Source organism: Xyrauchen texanus, chromosome 39, assembly GCF_025860055.1.
Source record: "Xyrauchen texanus isolate HMW12.3.18 chromosome 39, RBS_HiC_50CHRs, whole genome shotgun sequence".
Taxonomy (NCBI): domain Eukaryota; kingdom Metazoa; phylum Chordata; class Actinopteri; order Cypriniformes; family Catostomidae; genus Xyrauchen; species Xyrauchen texanus.
In genome coordinates, this window is record NC_068314.1 from 35,196,742 (window position 1) to 35,215,717 (window position 18,976).

An 18,976-nucleotide genomic window follows, 5' to 3' on the forward strand; every position below is an offset into this window, starting at 1 on the left:
AGATGTGTATGACTTTCTTAATTCTGCTGAACACAAATTAAGATTTTTAGAAGAATATCTCAGGTCTGTTGGTCCATACAAGTGAATGGTGACCAGAACTTTGAAGCTCTAAAAAGCACATAAAGGGAGCATAAAAGTAATTCATACGACTCCAGTGATTTTCAGAAGCAATATGATAGGTGTGGGTGAGAAACAGATAACTTTATAGTATATAAAGACCTTTTTTTTACTATTAATTCTCCTCCCTGCCCAGTAGGGGGCGATATGCACAAAGAATTGAATCACCAAAAACACAAGAAGAATGTGAAAGTGTAGATTTATTAGTAAAAATGGATTTAAATATTGATCTGTTTCTCACCCACACTTATCATATCTCTTCTGAAGACATGGATTGAAACAGTGTCATTTGAATTACTTTAATGCTGACTTTATGTGCTTTCTGAGCTTCAAAGTTTTGGTCCCCCTTTACTTGCATTCTTTGAACCAACAGAGCTGAGATATTCTTCTAAAAATCTTTAAGTTCAGCAGAAGAAGTAAAAACACATTGGGGATTGAATGGGGGTCAGTAAATGATGCAAGAATTTTCAATTTTGGGGAAATTATTCCCATAAGGAGATGTTAGATAGAATGCTAGTCTTAAAGGTTTAGTTCACCCAAAAATGAAAATTATCCCATAATTTACTCACCCTCAAGCCATCCTAGGTGTATATGACTTTCTTATTTCAGCCAAACACAATCAGAGTTTTAAAACATATCCTGGCTCTTCCAAGCTTTATAATGGGAGTGAATGGTACCTTAGATTTTGAAGCCCAAAAAAGGGTGTCCATCCATCAAAAAAGTAATCCATACGGCTCCAGGGGGTTAATAAAGGCCTTCTGAGGTGAAGTGATGACTTTTTGTTTTATGCCGAAAAATATCCATATTTATAACTTTATATACTATAAGCACCGGCTTCCGTAACAGCCGTTCGCGCGTTCACAAGAGATTCGAGTTCCAACGTATGACGTAGGCGTAGCGTAAGCTCCAGTGAGAAAAGTACCCACCATAAAATATACTCAGAAAAGTAATTTTGCTTCCAAAAAATGTACTCAAGTAAATGTAATAAAGTAAATGAAGCACGTTACTACCCACCTCTGCATATAAACAGTACATTCGAAATCTGCAGTCATATTGAATTCAATCGGATTGATGAAAATTAGTGCATGTAAACATGAAACTGTATATATTTTTCCACCCGTTACATCAAATATTAGCGGTTCACACGACGGGTACCCGCCCACATGCAAAACTCTGATTCAAACTCTTCAGCCATCACTCGCACACTTGCTCACGAACATTCAATTAGAAAAAGTGGTGAAAAACGATTGCATTTTGTTGTGTGTGTTCTCTTCTACACAGCGTCCTAGCCTGGCGTGACACGGCAAATTTCCACGGCGAGAAATTTTCTGTCCACAATGAAAGTGAATTCACAATCCCAGCCAATCAATTTAATATTCATGTGGAGTGGTATTTTAGACCAATAAGATTTCACCGTGATCATGGTGTGATAGAAACCAAGAGATTTTCCAATTAGAAAAACTCAAAATAACACAAAAGAGATTTTATCACTTGTTTTTATTTTTGGGCATTTTCTGTGCTGATTTTGTTGGGAAATCTGTTGAGTGGACTTGGACTACAAATATTTATTTATTTAATAAACAAGCACACAATGAACTGGTAATGTGTGAAAAGTTGAGAAAGACTGGTGTCCAAAATCCTCGTGTATTATCGTGTTGTGCCTGGTTAGGACACATTTATAGTGCTGATCAGTATTTAAATCTTTTAATGACCAATGTTCCCTCTAAGCTGCCAGGCGTGCACAGACGCACACTTTTGACGTTGCTCCCTTAATGGAATCTTGTGTCACTCATTGAGTCGTGAAACAACACATTCACATACAACACTTACCGCGAGGCACAAGCACTATTGGTCAATGCATAAATACGGCTACGCGCCAGAATGGTTAAATGTGATTCATGCTCAACGCCCATCCCACAAGTGATTAACATAAACAGTCGGTTGTGACTTACTTGGTTCAACAAATCTGGTACGTGTCAAAATACCTTATTGCAGTGTAAACACCCTAATGCAGCCTAATGGATCTGCTGCTGTCTATTATGTTACTGTTAATATTAATCAGACAACAATTTTGAAACTAAAGCCACTGACTGCTCTTTATTTATGTTATTATGAGCCTATTATGTTCTTAGTTGGCTTAATACTTAGGATACTTCTTTATTATTATGACTATTTACCCGACGGCATGAAGTAGTGTTTAGTTCATTAAGGAACACTAGGAAAACATGCCATTGTTTTTATTAAATATCTTTATACTGGGGGTCTGGGTAGCATAGCAAGTATCGACGCTGACTATCACACCTGGAGTCACGAGTTCGAATCCAGGGCGTGCTGAGTGACTCCAACAAGGTCTCCTAAGCAACCAAATTGTCCCGGTTGCTAGCAGGGCTGGACTGGTAATCTGGCATACCAGGCAATTTCCCGGTGGGCCGACGCACTTTGGGGCCAATCGGGGGCGGGCTGGCCACCGGGAGAACCAAGTGGTCCGGTGAGTCGGCTGCGAAACTGGCCGAATGGGCGGCGATAAGCAAAAATGAGCCGGCACGTTATGCAGAACGGACCACAAAATGGCGCTGCGATATGCAGAAAAGGCCACTCAACTTTTGGGCCAGTTTCTATGTAAAATCCCGGGCCGATTTCTCTTCCCAGTCCAGCCCTGGTTGCTAGGGAGGGAAGAGTCACATGGGGTAACCTCCTCGTGGTCGTGATTAGTGGTTCTCGCTCTCAATGGGACGTGTGGTGAGTTGTATGAGGATCGTGGAGAGTAGCATGAACCCTCCACATGCTGTGAGTCTCCGCGGTGTCATGCACAACGAGTCACGTGATCCGATGCGCGGATTGACGGTCTTAGAAGCGGAGACAACTGAGACTTGTCCTCCACCACCCCGGTTGTGGTGAGTAACCGCGCCACCATGAGGACCTACTAAGTAATGGGAATTGGGCATTCCAATTTGGGAGAAAAAAATACAATTATAATAATAACTAATAAAAAAATATCAAGAATGTTAAAATTTCACTGGTATTGGTACCATATAAAATTATGATATTTGAATGCATATACAGTATATATAAATATAGGGCTGGGTGATAAAACAATCTCGATATTTATCGCATTGTTTTGAGTAATTTTCTGTATTTAGCCATTGTTCTACATGACGATCAGGTGCGTGTCCAGACCCCGGATTGATATCATGACGATGGTGGCGCCCTTACAATCAACAGTGCTCTGTACGCCAGCTCTGATCTTTCTGTATTCTTGAATATTTTTCTCTAGCACCGAACATGCTTCATTTATGGCCTGTCCGGCATACATCAGAGGATACCCCTGAACCCCCCTACAGCATCATTCCTGTCACAAGCGCTTCTATGCCCCCACACCCCCCATACTACATGTATCTGAAAGTAAAATGATATAAAAAAAATTATAACTTGAACGTAAATCAATGTGATGTTATCAAACTTAATGAAAAAGATTATGGTTAAAATAATTGTGGCCATATCACCCAGCCCTATAGATATAATGTATATATATATAGTTCAATATTCTGCTCAGGTGGCCGAAGGTTCTGCCCAATCGAAATAGGATTTGAACTAAAGTTAGAGGGAACATTGTTAATGACGTGACTGACTTGTTTAGCCAGATAACTTTGTAAAAACCTGGAATAGTTCTCCCACCATCATACAGGTTAAAATTCCAGGTTATGGAAGTTATCCCGGAACGTAATCGGCTGACCAAGTGAGCCACGGCACCCTGTTCATTTTACCAGCTGTTCTTTGTGATAGTTGTGGCAGCGTTGTTTTTATGTTCCCTGTTTACCCCCTCCTCCTCAGAGTCACAGTAAAATCTGAACGTACCGATGCCACAGACACTTTACTCGACTGGTATTTATTCATTTACTTACTCTTTTCTTTGTATATTTTATCCCTGTTCTTTTGCTTTCCGCCCTCCTCATGTTTCTGTGTGGATGTTGTTTCATGTTTCTAGCTGCTGTTCAGTTTTGTGTTGTAACACTGAGGCTGAGGTTTCATTGGCTGTGACAACACACGCTGTCTCCTCCACAGCAGCACCGCAAGCACAGGCAAAAGAAGCTTTGAAAAACATTTCCTTTATCTGTCTGTCTTTGCTCAGTGTTCTTGTGCAGACATCATCACTCTCTTCACTGAATTCATGAGCCACATCCATGTTCTCTTGCTGCGGACTCTCTCCTTTTATCATTTCCTTTCACCTTGGGTCATTGCTCATAGGTGCTTTAGGGGAGGAAAAGCAAGGCTTGACTTCCTGCACGGCTTAAAATCTCTTTCTCTCTTTCTCTCTTTCTCTATTCTGTAGTAAAGAGCAGCAGAAGAACTCGAAAGGTTCCAAGTCGGTGTGGGAACAGCGCACAAGCGAGATCCGCAGACAGAACCTGATGACCAGCAGAGAGGCGCTTTATAATGAACTTGATGCAGAAGACCACTGGAAGGTCAGAAACAAAAATGAGAAAAATGACGAAGGACATGAGCACAATTTTCTATTTCAGAATTACATTATGTAATAAGTATTTCATTATTTGATCATCTAATTTCAAATGTGTACTTTGCAATAGCCCAGGCTTTTTTCTACTTTCCCAACATTCACTAAGAATGAATCGCACGTGTTGTCTGTGCTGGTTTAGTGGCCAGTTCATTAAAGGAATTACGCAGACCAGGTAGAGGCTTCAACACGCCCTCAAAATCCCTGCTGAACACAATTTGCACCTGCAATTCCAATCTTGCCTGCAGATTCTGAGCGCTACAGTATATAGCGGAGGATGCAGAAGGAATGCAGAGCATCACTTCACTACTGTGATCCAAACTCCTGAATAATCTCTTAATCATGCCGAAAGTGTGCTTGACTACTCCGCTCTTCTCCGTCATTTGATCATTATTAGATGAATTACTGCCGATGTAATCGATAAAAGGGATGTTTGTGTACATTTTCTAAGTAATATTCCTCTGGCGGCAACAGCACGCATGAAACGCAATCTATAAAAAGCCTAATTTACGTTTACTTGGAAAGGAATGAAAGTCACTTTCAGCCCTTATTGCACGCTTAAACTAGATTCCCGGTGATTAGTGAATAAGATGCTGGGTTTACCCTGTGAGAAAGTGGCGCAACCGTTTAGTGAATTAGCCCCTCATTATTATTATTATTATTATTATTATGATACATTTTCTATTAGGAAGACTTGCAGACTTGAGTGAATGTTAAGATGACATTTATTTGATGAATATAAAACAGAAATGTAATGTCTCTCTTTGGCGTAAGCCCCATCTGGCGGTCCGAAGAAGTTGTACTCGAAACAGTCATATCCTGCCAGAGATAGGAGGCAGGGGCGAGAACAGGACGGGACTCAACAGGTGGTGGTGGGGTGGAGGAGGTTGCCGTGTTAGCACACCGAAACAGCAATGTGATAGATTGTGAGCAGACTTATAAAGCAATGGCTTACATGTGATTGGCTAAGAATTACCTAGCTAATGGTGCGATGATGTACAGCTGCTAGTCTTCCCGCTAGAACTACACTGCGCTTACAGTTATTGTATAGCACCTTTCATGCATAAAATGCAGCTCAAAATGCTTCACAGTTGGAAATATAAAAACATAGAATTCAACATTTCAGAGAAAATAAAACAAATCATTGCAATAAGTCATGTTTTTCTCTTGAATTTTGCTTTTAAAAAAAAGGTGTTTGATTTATTTATATTAAAAATAACATTCTAACACAATAACACATTTAATAAATAATGCATATAATTTATTTATCAATTGACAACCCTAACGTTTTTAACTAAAAGTTAACTAGCTAAAGACGGATTTAGATAATGAAAAATGAACCAACTAAGAATATTAAAGGTACAAATTAAAAGCGATATTGAAAAATTAATAATAAAAAAAAATATATATATATATATATATATATATATATATATATATATATATATATATATATATATATATATATACTTTATACATCAGGAATTGATTGGTCAAAACTGGTCTTTTATCAGTACATTTACATGCACTATAAAAGTTGGACTAAAACAATAATGCGTCTTTTTAAAGGGGTCATGAAATGCTATTTTTTTTATCATTTCATCATCTTCCCTGAGGTCCACTGATAATGTCAGTAAAGTTTTTTGCACCAAAACGGTCATAGTTTAGTAATAAATTATCATTTTCCACCCTGTCTCTGTCCCTCTGTCTCAAACGCTTGGTTTTGGCATCTTCGATGTAAACGTCCACTGTTCTGATTGGCTAACATCATGCAGCCCCTCAAATACAGCCATATTTGAAACTCAATCGGAAGAGAATAAACAAGCTCCACAACATTATAAAACTACATCGACAGAAAAGCATCCAAACCGCCAAAGACATCCAGCTAGTGCTTGTTTACATGAACGAATAATAAAAAATAGCGCAGATGGAGGCAAGAACAGCAAGACGTAGAGCAGCTGAATGAAACTGACTGGCATCTCCTTTTCAGAGTTGAACCTTGACACCGCGTCTTTTAAAAGCGATGCGATAAGCATGACAATATTCAAAGACATCTCTCTAATGCATGTTATATGCAACAACAACAACAAAAAACTTAAAAATAGTCCAGATGGGTACCATTTCATGTTCAAAAATAGTCACACTAGGCCTGTCTCAGGGGCGGGGCCAGAAGGGTGGCATGGGGTGGCAGCTGCCACCATAAAAATGAGCTATGCCACCCTACTTGCTACCCCAACTCAGACACTGTTCACATCCTGGAGACTATGCACAATGTCCATGGTCCATAACAACCTTCCGCCTGTGTCTGGAAGGACACAACGTTCTGCCTCAGTAGACAAATTCACCCCCTCCATCTCCCCGGTCCGCACCATGTCCATTAAAATTGGACTAGTGAATTGGACTTGGAGTCCCAGTCCAAACTAGAGTACTCCAACTCTAGTACTGTATATGGCAGATTGATGGAGAGAATGGTTTATAGCTTGGTGACCAGCTTCAAGAAGTTTTTATATTTTGTTGAAAGAATACGAAGACAATTTTTTATCTTTGCAATAACGTTTTCTAATGTACATAATAATTCCAGGAATATCTTTTAAGAAAGCTAATAGGGTCTATTTTGATTTAACTTAAAATCTAGTCACTCAAACGTTGTCAGTTTTACATCATGCCTCCTTCTAGGTTTATTGAGCAGGTCTGCTTCCTGTATCTCTAGATGAATTTCCGCAACCGTACTGACATGAAGACCCACCTGGACCGTCCACTAGTCGTAAATCCTCAGGATAACCGCAACAACAACACCAACAAGCCCCGGCCGGGTGACCCGAGCCCCCAGGAGGGTGAAGAATACCTGCAGCGCCAGCCCCGATATCACCACCACCATCATCATCATCATCATCACCACCACCATCATACACACTCCAGTCGCCAGTCCCTGCAACAACCAGAGCTGGGGGACACAGGCTTCCCGAGAGGAGAGGACGTGGAGGGTGCAGGGGAGCACAGGCGACCCCGACACCACCAGCACAGAAGGAGGGATGAAGATGGAGGTGAAAGAGGTAGGAGACACAGAGAACACCACAGCAGAGGAGGAGAGACGGGAGGAGAGGGGGAGGAGGGGCAAGACAAGAAGCAGAGGAAGCATCGCCATGGAAACCATGGGGATGGAGATGGAAGGAGGGAAAGGGAACGGAGTCGACAGCATCGGGCTAGAAAGTGAGTCTGCTTTGAAGGTGTGTCTATGGCTACATTCACACCGCAGCTGAATGTGGCCCAAATCTGATTTTTTTCACTCACATTTGACACAGATCTGTTCATTGGATGATAGTGTGAATTGAAGAAATAATTGATTTTCATACAATTGTTAGTTGCAAATCGTTCACTAAACAAACAATTAAAGTTGTACTTTCAAAGGAGTGGTGGTGGCGTAGTGGGCTAAAGCACATAACTGTTAATCAGAAGGTTGCTGGTTCGATCCCTACAGCCACCACCATTGTGTCTTTGAGTAAGACACTTAACTCTGGGTTGCTCCGGGGGGATTGTCCCTGCAATAAGTGCACTGTATGTCGCTTTGGATAAAAGCATCTGCCGAATGCATAAATGAAAATGTACACACGTGCCTCACTCAGTCACACTCTTATTATCGCTCTTGTTTCTTCTCAGAGAGGGTAGTCTGTCTACCTCTCGTCCGATCCAGCCAGGAGAGAGCCAGTACAGCGAGGATCTGGACAACCTGCGCAACAGCAGCAAGATGGCCATCCACTTCCCTGACCCTGACCCTGACCTTTACTACCCTTATTGTGATCCAGAACAGACCAATAACTTGCTGAACCTACAAGGACCAGATTTCCATAATAGCAATCTCATTCTAACAGACTCCACCGAGACCCCAAGAAAGCTGGACCACAGTGCCATAGATATGCCCCCCGTTTACCCCTCACTCAATGCCAAGTTACAAGGTGAGTGTGTTCTTGTGTGTACATTTAAAAGTTTGAGGAGTTTTTACTTTAGCCGAACGAGGGGGGTTTAATTATGGTGGTGGGTTTGACAGTTTAATGTTCCTCATTTCAAATCTGGTCAAATGCTGCCATCTCTACCTGTTCTGACACATTTTTGGATATGTGCAATGAACTTTCACAATGCACATGAACAGCTTTGCGTCAATGCATGTGCACACAGAACAGGGTGCCACCCCTTCACTCGGAAGCACGGACAAATCAGTCAGTCATAGCCTTTTGCTTTTTAATAATCTCATATGACCAAATCATTATTTTAAAGTTATATTGATTTATTGTCCAGTTCATAAGGATTATGAATTTAGTCTAATGACACACTCTGTTGGAAACGTAGTGGCCAAATAAAAAGATCATTAAAATAATTGTTTTATTCACAATTTTGCTTAATTTGATTTTATTGTGAACGATAATATTGTGAAGTTTCTATACATCGCTCTGCCCTACTCATCATTCCCTTTCCTAGTATGAAAAAACAATTGCATGAAAGCGAATGGTGACTGAGGTTAGCATTATCATGCCGAATGAAAATTAACCACGTGTTGTCTGCTTGACTGAGTGTTGGAGTTGGTGGAGTGATGTTTGAAAGTCTCTGAGTATATCCACATTCCTTGCATTGTGCAGTGAATAAGAATGCAAACACAGAACCAGCTAAAGCAGGAGAGAAGAAGGAGGAAGAGGAAGACAATGGTGGTGACGAAGATGGACCCAAGCCAATCCCACCATTTAGTTCATGTTTTATTCTTTCCACCACCAACCCGTAAGTGTGTGTCCACGTGTGTGTGTGTGTGTCCACGTGTGTGTGTGTGTGTGTGTGTGTGTGTGTGTGTGTGTGTACAGAATAAAGGTTATTTAGTTTAACCAATGTGAGTTTTTAGGTTCCGGAGATGCTGTCATTACATCTTGACATTGCGATATTTCGAGATGTGCATTCTATCGGTCATCGCTATGAGCAGTATCGCTTTGGCCGCAGAAGACCCGGTGTGGCCTGAATCACCTCGAAACAATGTAAGACTAACATTCTGGATTATTTTCTCTTTGTCAAACTGTCTCATGAAAGCCAAGTGCACATGACTCGCAGTTTTATGTACATGTAAAGGGATTACTGGAAAGGAGGAGGCTAGAACCGGCTTGACAATATAAATTATATTGTAATATAGAACTTAAACCAAAAAACAAACACACACATTTGACGGACAGCTGCCCGTAAACACTCTCTCTCTCTCTCTTTCTCGCTCTCGCACAACCATCCGCAGTCGGCCTTTATCCCTCTCTGAAGCTTGATTAGCCTGATAAGGTGCCGGGTGTGTAAAATCATGACCCGGCCCCGCCCTCTGCCCTGTCACATTTCTCCCTCGTTCTCTCAGGCCATGACTTACACCCCCCCTTTCCCTGGGGAGGGCGTTCCTTACGCCCATCTACCGGCAGATCATCCCCGCCTTCCTGAATCTGGAAGGGGACAAAGGGGAGGGAAACAATAATGATTAAAATAGGGGGTACTTCCTGTAACGTTGTAGTACCCCCAACAAAAACGACAACGAGAGAGAGAAGAAAAAAACACACTTACTCGCCGGTTCTCCGATATGCCATAGCTTGGTCCTCGGGCACTCCTCCACCCTCTAACGGATGACAGCCGCACCTCCCCGGGCAGCTCGGAGGCAGTCCTCCAGTCCCTGGCACGTTCTCGGGGAACAGAAGGGTCTGCCCCTTCCCTAGCAGCGGTTCTCCCACTCCAGGCAGTCGGCCGGGAGCCCCTCACCACTTGCGGTCGGCGGTCATCTCTTGACCTCACCGCATTTAGCGGCTGGTAGGGGTCTCCCCCCACCCCTGGCAGCGGTTCTCCCACTTCAGGCGATCGGCGGTCCTCTCTTGACCCCACCGTGTTTAGCAGCTGGTAGGGGTCTCCTCTGCCTCTGGCAGCAGCCCTGACTGCTCCGGTGGTCAGCTAGGAGACACTTCTCCCTTCGCAGTCGGTGGCCACTGTCCTCCGGCAGATGACCTCGGCTGCTCCGTTGAGGTGGATGGTAGTGGAGAGAACTCCACTATGGCGTATCCCTCCTCCTTCCCGTGTTTCACCACCAGTGTAAAGGGATTACTGGAAAGGAGGAGGCAAGAACCGGCTTGACAATATAAATTATATTTTAATATAGAACTTAATCCAAAATACAAATACACACCTATGATGGACAGCTGCCCGTAAATACTCTCTCTCTCTCTCTCTCTCTCTCTCTCTCGCACCACCGTCCACAGTCGGCCTTTATCCCTCTCGGAGGCTTGATTAGAATGATAAGGGGCCGGGTGTGTAAAATCGTAGGCTCCGTTACAGCTGCCTTCAGCGTTGTCCCGTTTCAAACAGATCGCACAAAATGCATCTTAAAATTACGATAACACAATTCAGCACCATTTGCAAATAAACCCTGAAAAACAGCTGAAAATAATTAAAACATCAGGAAGGGAGATGTGGGTCATGTTTTATTTTATTTTCGAATTATTCTCCTCCCTCCCAATACCTTGCTCTCCTCTTATGCTCTCTCTATATTTAATTGGCTGTGGCTAGTTGTCGGTCTCTCGCTCTTCGGGACAGCCCACACACCTGACAACAAAACGTCTATTTATCGAGTTGGTTTGAAACCGTTGCAGACCAGTCATAGACTCAAACCATCAAAAGAGACGAGCTTGAGTCGTGTAGTGTACACTAGCCTTAAGCTAATTTCATCTATTTTAGTCTATTTCATCTAAGACCATGTCCTAACCAGGCCTAATGCGAAAAGATTCCAGCAGTTTGTCTGATCACATCTGGCCAGTCAAGAGGGCTGAGAAACGGCGCATACTGTTCCTCGCTGCAGTAACGAATCTTACAGGGTCAGAAATGAACAGGGGCTCTGGGCAAAAATGCCACCAAATGATGGAGAAGAGCATTACAACCTGGCAGATATCAAGATGCACGGTGTAATCAAGTGCACTTTTGCCATGTTTAAGGGATGATTCGGGCGTCTGGATCACAGTAGTGCAGTATTGCTGTTCCGCTATGTAGAGCTCTGAATCAGCATGCAAGATTGGATTTGCATGTGCAAATTGCGTTCAGCAGCAATTTTGAGACTGTGTTTGCACCGTTGACTGATCTGCATGATACCTTTTGTGAATCTGGTGCAGACAGCGTGTGCAAATAACCAGCTCTTATTATGAGGAGCGGAATTATGGACCAATACTATTTCACGGTGGGCGGGGCTTCCCAGCATGGTGCTGCTAAAATAGAAACCAAGCAATTGCCAGATTGTTAGGACAGAAACTCGGATTAGCATCATGTCATAGGCTAGGACTCATCATAATTTTTTCTCTTGCTCTTATGAAGGCTGTGCTTTTGCATTTTTGATGAATTGGCCTGCTGTTTTACAGGTTCTGCGCTACTTTGACTACGTCTTCACTGGTGTGTTCACCTTCGAGATGCTTATTAAGGTAAAGTGTGCATGACCTGACTTGTGTGTGTGTGTGTGTGTGTGTGTGTGTGTGTGTGTGTGTGTGTGTGTGTGTGTGTGTGTGTGTGTGTGTGTAAGTTTAAGTGCATGTGTGTGTCTGTAATATTTACACGAATCCCCTACTGTGTTTCAGATGGTGGTGTTAGGCTTGGTTTTGCACGAGGGCTCGTATTTTCGTGACCTGTGGAACTTTCTGGACTTTGTAGTGGTTAGTGGTGCCCTGGTAGCCTTTGCCTTCACGTAAGTGCCCTTTACCCCACCATCTCCTGCCCCACAATGCTGCCTGCTGCCCCTTCTGTCTTCTCTTCTGTCACTGTGCTGTTCTACTGCCAACCTGGAGCCACTCATCCTCTTTTCTTCTGTCTCTATTTTCTTCTCTGTCAGTTCACATTCTGTCTAAACTCCCTCAATCAGCCACACAGATGAAGGCCTGTCTCTCTAAACATACACTCACACTCTCCAAACACACTCATTGAATGGGAGCGCTCGCTTTCTGTATTGAGAAAATGGACCGGTCTGTCTGTCTCTCTTCTCTCTGTAGCCAATAAGCTCTCCCAGCTTCCTTCCCATGCCCCGCCACTTTTTCTTTCCCATCCAACTTTTGCCATCATCTCTGTGATGCTCTCTCCAACCCTTCTGTTTATCCGTCTGTTTCTCATTTCACATTCCTCTTTTTGCTATACAGTTTGTCTAAACTCACTTTTCTCTTTGCTTATTCTGTTTCTATGTTCATTCTGTCAGTCCATGAACACTTAAATGAAAACTCATGATGCAATAGAACAACACCAGTCAAAAACGACACTTTCAAAGTTTGTTTAAATATGAACACAAAAATCTGGGCCACAGATTTTTTACTTTTTGATGCCGATTCTCTTGCACGTGACACCCTTCCTAAAATATAAAGTTAGTTATGCATTTTCATGCATAAATACCCATTTAAACTGTGTGAGAAATATAGTAAGTGTGATATAAATTTCGCATGTTGTGTGCAAAATTCAATAATTGACTGGTTTTGTCTAGGGCTGTACAATATGGATCATATATGAAAATCATATAGATTTTTTAATATATATATATATATATATATATATATATATATATATATATATATAGATAGATAGATAGATAGATAGATAGATATTGCGATTTTAAATGCAATTTTGTCAACTTTGGCAACTTTGTTCGAATAACTTTTTTCATTATTCATACAATTTACATTCAAAAATATATATTTATATATATTAAGGCTGTCAGTCGATACAAATTTTTTATCGAATTAATTACATGGTGTCCCGATTAATTAATCACGATTAATCGCATTTAAACGCATATACAAATATTTGCTGAGAAAGCCCCTCATATAACAATAATTCAATATATAATGATTCAATAATTATACATAGTTATCTTTAAATATTAAAAAATGATAATATAATTATATAAATATATATTATTATGAGGGCTTGTTTAAGGACCGTCAATGTACACCTGCGTCAGACATGCTTGTGTCGTGTCTCGGGTGTGTTGCATCATAAACATAAAATGTTTAGGTCACTGTTTCAAGTTAAATATAGTTTAATACTCAATCTTTAAACACATCTTGAGATCTCTTAGTTTGCATTTGCACTCCTTCAAGTGTTTTGAATGCAAGAACGTAAAGTATGTTTGTGTTGTTCTGCCTACTGAAGTGTTTTCTTCACTGTACAAACTGCACGTTGCCACACAGCTGAAATATCAATTACTGCCCTCTGGAGTAAACAGGTGGTACTACAAGCTTACATCTCTCAGGAATCTTCCTTATTTCGGTCCGGGGGCATTGCGATTAATTGCATCCATTTTTTAAGGCATTATTTTTTTTGTAAAATTAATCGCACTGAATTAACATGTTAAATCGACAGCCCTAATATATATATATATATATATATATATATATATATATATATATATATATATTTATGGGCCTAAACAGAAAATTATCAGACTTCTGTTTTGTTTACCCTTAAAACATTAAACATGGTTTTACTTCAGTTACTGTAGTTTAGCCATGGTATTTAGTCAAACCATGGTAACCACTAAATTATCCATGGTTGCTATGGTTATTACAAGAGTTACAACAATGGTTTACACCAAAAAAAACATGGTATCTACAGTCATGGTTACAATAATATTACTGAGCAGCATTTAGTATTAACGACAATTACAGAGCATTATCAATGTTCTAACAACTTATAGTTTAAATAAACTTTTAACAAACATCAGCGGCACAAACACTCTCTGTCACCATTTGCATCTTTCAGCATTTGAGCATTAAGGTAATCAAAGAAGAAATTATTCCCATCCTTCCAAGTATTTGCCAATATTATTTATTTTTTTATTAATTTTTTTTTACTCTGAAACTTATAATTCATGTTAATGGTAATCAAATATGAATACCTCTAGTTAAAAAAGAAAAAAACGTTAAAATTGATATTTTTCAGTATCAGTAACATCAGTATCAGACTTTATTGACTTAAGGATCGATCCGTCCATCACTTTTGAAAACCCTTGATCCGTGCTATTTTATCCACATTTTTGTCCATTTTACGCTATTAAGAAGTCAACTGCGGCATGACAGATTCAATCTCTGAGCAATAAAATGTTTCTCTGGCTTGTCTTTTGACTAGATGGTAAAAATAGAGGAAGAAAAATACAAATAAATACTGATTTAGAAAATAAAATGGCCAGATAGCACCATTGCAAAGTCCTCTGTGACAGCTTCATACACGTTTGTTTATGTTGAAGTGTCCCATTTTTCCATCTGTCATTACTCCATCAACCATGTATTCTCCATAACCCTGTCCCCTCACACTTTCCCCCCGCTGAGAAGGGTAGTATTGAGCCCTTCGAGGCGCTGTGTGGGTGAGGGGTCTCCAGGCACCTGTAGCCCTTTAGTGCCCAGGCGGTTTCCATGTCTGGATCAGCGAGAGCCCGTCTTGCCGCAGGTACTCTGGTTTCTTTCCTTTGCACGGCCTGAGGGACCCACAGCCTGGGGGTGTAAAGAGGGTGAAAGCTAAACCTCAGAGTGAGTGCAGATCCGCTAGTGTCTAAGAAAGGAGAGTGAGTGAACACTGCTGATGTGGAATGATTTTTACTCGTTTAAGTGGGTTTTGTGCATGTGTATTCTAGCTTGTGTACATCCTCCTCAGTCCCATATGGCCAGAGTTCATTCTCACGTACTGATTTATGTATATACCAGAAACAAGTATGTGTGGTGGCGTATGTTAGGGGCGTTGTGGTTTAATGGTATTAGCATCTGGTAAAGGAATATTCCGGGTTTAATACAAATTAACAAGGGATAATTCACTTTAAGATGAAAATTGTCTCCTCATTTACTCACCCCTCATGCCATCCCAGATGTGTTTGACTTTCTTTCTTCTGCAGAACACAAATTAAGATATTTAGAGGAATATCTCAGCTCTGTTGGTCCATACAATGCAAGGGTGGAAAAATCGAGAAAGTCCAAAATCCATATAAAGGCAGAATAAAAGTAATCCACATGACTCCAGTGGTTTAATCCATGTCTTCTGAAGTGATATGATAGGTTTGGGTGAGAAACAGATCAATTTTGAAGACCTTTTTAATCATAAATTCGCCTCCCACACCTCATGAAGTACTTCCGTTTTGAAATAGTACGGCCCGCTAGTTTCCGGTTCAATGTGTTTACATGCGCCTTAGTTGCCTTGTTCCCGAAATGCCTCTTAAAATGGTGGAGGATTTTAAAATACAGATCTTTTCAGAGATAGGAGAAGAAAGTTTCTGAACATTACCGTGTACAGCTTCTTCAAAATTCAGCGGAAGAACAGTTTTCAGAGCTTTAATTCAGCTCGAGCTGATCTGAGAAAGTATTGGCCGGAAACGTCTGAGCCGCACTACTTACAACGCAGAAGCAGTTCTGCAAGTTGTCCATAGGGGGCGATATGCAAGAAGGGTGTGAATCACCAAAAACAGAAGGAGAATGAGATAAGTGGAAATTGACTGAGCAGGGAGGAGAATATATAGTAAAGAAAGTACTTAAATATTGATCTGCTTCTCACCCACACCTATCAAAGCGCTTCAGAAGACATGGATTGAACCACCAAAGTTATCTGGAGTACTTTTATTTTGCCCTTATGTGTATTTTGGTGCGTCACAATTTTGCAGCCATTCACTTACATTGTAAGAACCAACAGAGCTGAGATATTCTACTACAAATCTTCAATTTGTGTTCAGCACAAGAAAGAAAGTCATATATTTACATTTACATTTATGCATTTGGCATACGCTTTTATCCAAAGCGACTTACTTATTACAGGGACAATCCCCCCGGAGCAACCTGGAGTTAAGTGCCTTGCCCAAGGGCACAATGGTGGTGGCTGTGGGGTTTGAACCTGCAACCTTCTGATTACCAGTTTACCAGTTATGTGGTTTAGACCACTACACCACCACCACTCCAAGTCATATTCATCTGAGATGGCATGAGTGTGAGTAAATGATGAGAGAACTTTCCATTTTGGGTGTATTAACCCTTAAGCCCAATCAACAGCATTTGTGGTAGTAATGTTGATTACTACAAAAATGTATTTAGACTCGTCCCTCCTTTAAAACGGGGCCTTGATTTTTGTTGATTTTTTTGTAACTTACAACTATTGCATACGGGCGGCTGTGGCTCAGGTGGTAGAGCGGGTCGGCCACTAATCGCAGGGTTGGCGGTTCGATTCCCGGCCCTCATGACTCGCATGCCGAAGTGTCCTTGGGCAAGACACCGAACCCCAAGTTGCTCCCAATGGCAGGCTAGCACCTTGCATGGCAGCTCATGCCATCATTGGTGTATGAGTGTGAGTGCGAATGGGTGAATGAGTCACAGTGTAAAGTGTTTTGGTAACCTCTAAGGTTAAAAAAGGTGCTATATAAGTGCAGACCATTTACCATATAATGCCATGACGACGTAACCCTAAAATGTCCGTAAAAACGACAATTTAAACAACATTGCAGCTCAAATAATACACAAATTTGAACAGAAGAATTAATGGAAGTGCTTTAAAAAATGAAAAGCGTCACATTTCTGCCTTTTAAACCCTCCAAAAAATGTGCCCCACTCACTTCCATTGTAGGTGCCTCACTGGAACAGAAAAGGAGGGATGAGACGAAATACGTTTTTGATAGTAATCAGCAATATGCCACTAATGCTGATGATCAGGCTTAACTTGTATTGAACCCGGAATATTCCTTTAATTATAGTTTTGATTTTAGGGTAAGGTGAAAAATGAATGTTGAAAAGACCAGCTTTCCTGTTGAAGAGGTCAGTCAATATTGGACTGATTAATCTGGCTTTTTTATAATATCCCTGTATTAATAACCCCATAAACAGTGACAGAGACGTTTACAAATTCTACATGTATTTACTTACCAAATTAATCTTTGATAGCCTAAATATTCTGGAATCCTCCATTGTTGCCCACTGAGAAAACTATCAACGTGCTATCGTCGTTGATTGGTGCAAATAACCAAGGTTTCAACTAATCAGTCGACATCTAATATGTTGTGTTCTGCATGGTGGGTTTTTGGGCTGTTGGTATGCTAGTGTATCTACCAGGTTTATTTTGAACTAGCTTAACCAGCAAGACTCCCTTGGTTGGTTACCAAGGAAATGCTAATCAAGAGGCCTGAGAAGGGTGGACACTATTACTAATACGAGTCAAACTATCAGCACGCATACACAGCACTGATCTGCCTCAAATGTATATATTTTTAATCAGTAAATCATTTAGGAGACACTTTTTCCCAAAGCAACCTACAAATGAGAATAATACAAGCTGAGTGTACAACTGTACCAAAGGTCAGTTCACCTACTTGAATAGTGAGAAGATCAAGCACATGATATGCTGATATAAATGACTGTGTATGCTGAATGCTTTTAGTGAAATCTATCAGACTGCATGCACCTGGGCTGAGTAAAAAATCACTCCACATGTAAAGCTCAATTTTCATTCCTCTCTCCTGACCCTCATCTTAAAGAACTCTTCCCTACCTTATAGTCTCTTGTTTCCGGTGTCTCTTTCTTTAGTCTCTCATTCCTCAAAACAACGCTTACCCTTCCAATCCTCCTCTCCTCTCCCTCCATCAACACTAGGCTGCTTGGACAGACTCCAGCTGTCAAGCTAGATATCATTCGGGCCTGCATTTGTTGAGTCTGACAAAGTGAGTTAAAAAGTGAGACCACGAGAGATGTGGAGAGATAGAGAGAACATGAGATAGAAGGATACGGTTATGGTAACGTGATAAGGCGCAACAGTGACCACCCATTTTTTTTGACCGCCTTTGTTCTAGAAATATTTTTCCCCTTCAATTTTCTTCAAATTTATTCTTCAGCTCCGAGGTGAATCAAACATTACTGACTTCTATTTGAAGCCAATCAGAAAAGGTTCAAGACTCTGTGCATAAATTCTCTAATTAGGAAATTAACTTTAATCCCATGAATCATTGTCAATTGTGTAATCCAAATTAGAAACAACAGCACAATATACAACTACTGACTTTTACTCATACACAAATATGTAAGTATTCACCTTAGCGTGCGATGAGAATGGGAAGTGTAGTTCTATCGGGAAGACATGCAGGCTTGAGTGAAATTTAAGATGTCATTTATTTGATAAATGTAAAACAGAAAGTAATGTCTCTCTCTCTTTGGCGTATAATGACACTATAATGTCCGGTGGTCCGAGGGAGTTGTACCCGGAACAGTTGAATCCGTCATGTCCTGCCAGAGATAGGAGGCAGGGGCGAGGAGCCTACCCCCGTGCAGGACGGGACTCAACAGGTGGTGGTGGGGTGGAGGAGGTTGCCGT

The 18,976-nt window shown here is 41.1% G+C and overlaps 1 protein-coding gene across 1 annotated transcript in view; it reads left to right on the forward strand.

The window, feature by feature from the left end:
• LOC127632797 (voltage-dependent P/Q-type calcium channel subunit alpha-1A-like) overlaps window positions 1-18,976 on the forward strand; it is a 132,602-nt gene that overhangs the window by 42,044 nt on the left and 71,582 nt on the right. Inside the window, exons 18-24 of the mRNA XM_052111570.1 lie at window positions 4,448-4,580; window positions 7,341-7,840; window positions 8,288-8,583; window positions 9,262-9,397; window positions 9,516-9,645; window positions 12,034-12,093; window positions 12,247-12,353. Of these exons, the coding sequence (XP_051967530.1) occupies window positions 4,448-4,580; window positions 7,341-7,840; window positions 8,288-8,583; window positions 9,262-9,397; window positions 9,516-9,645; window positions 12,034-12,093; window positions 12,247-12,353 (1,362 nt within the window). The remainder of the gene's footprint in view (window positions 1-4,447; window positions 4,581-7,340; window positions 7,841-8,287; window positions 8,584-9,261; window positions 9,398-9,515; window positions 9,646-12,033; window positions 12,094-12,246; window positions 12,354-18,976) is intronic.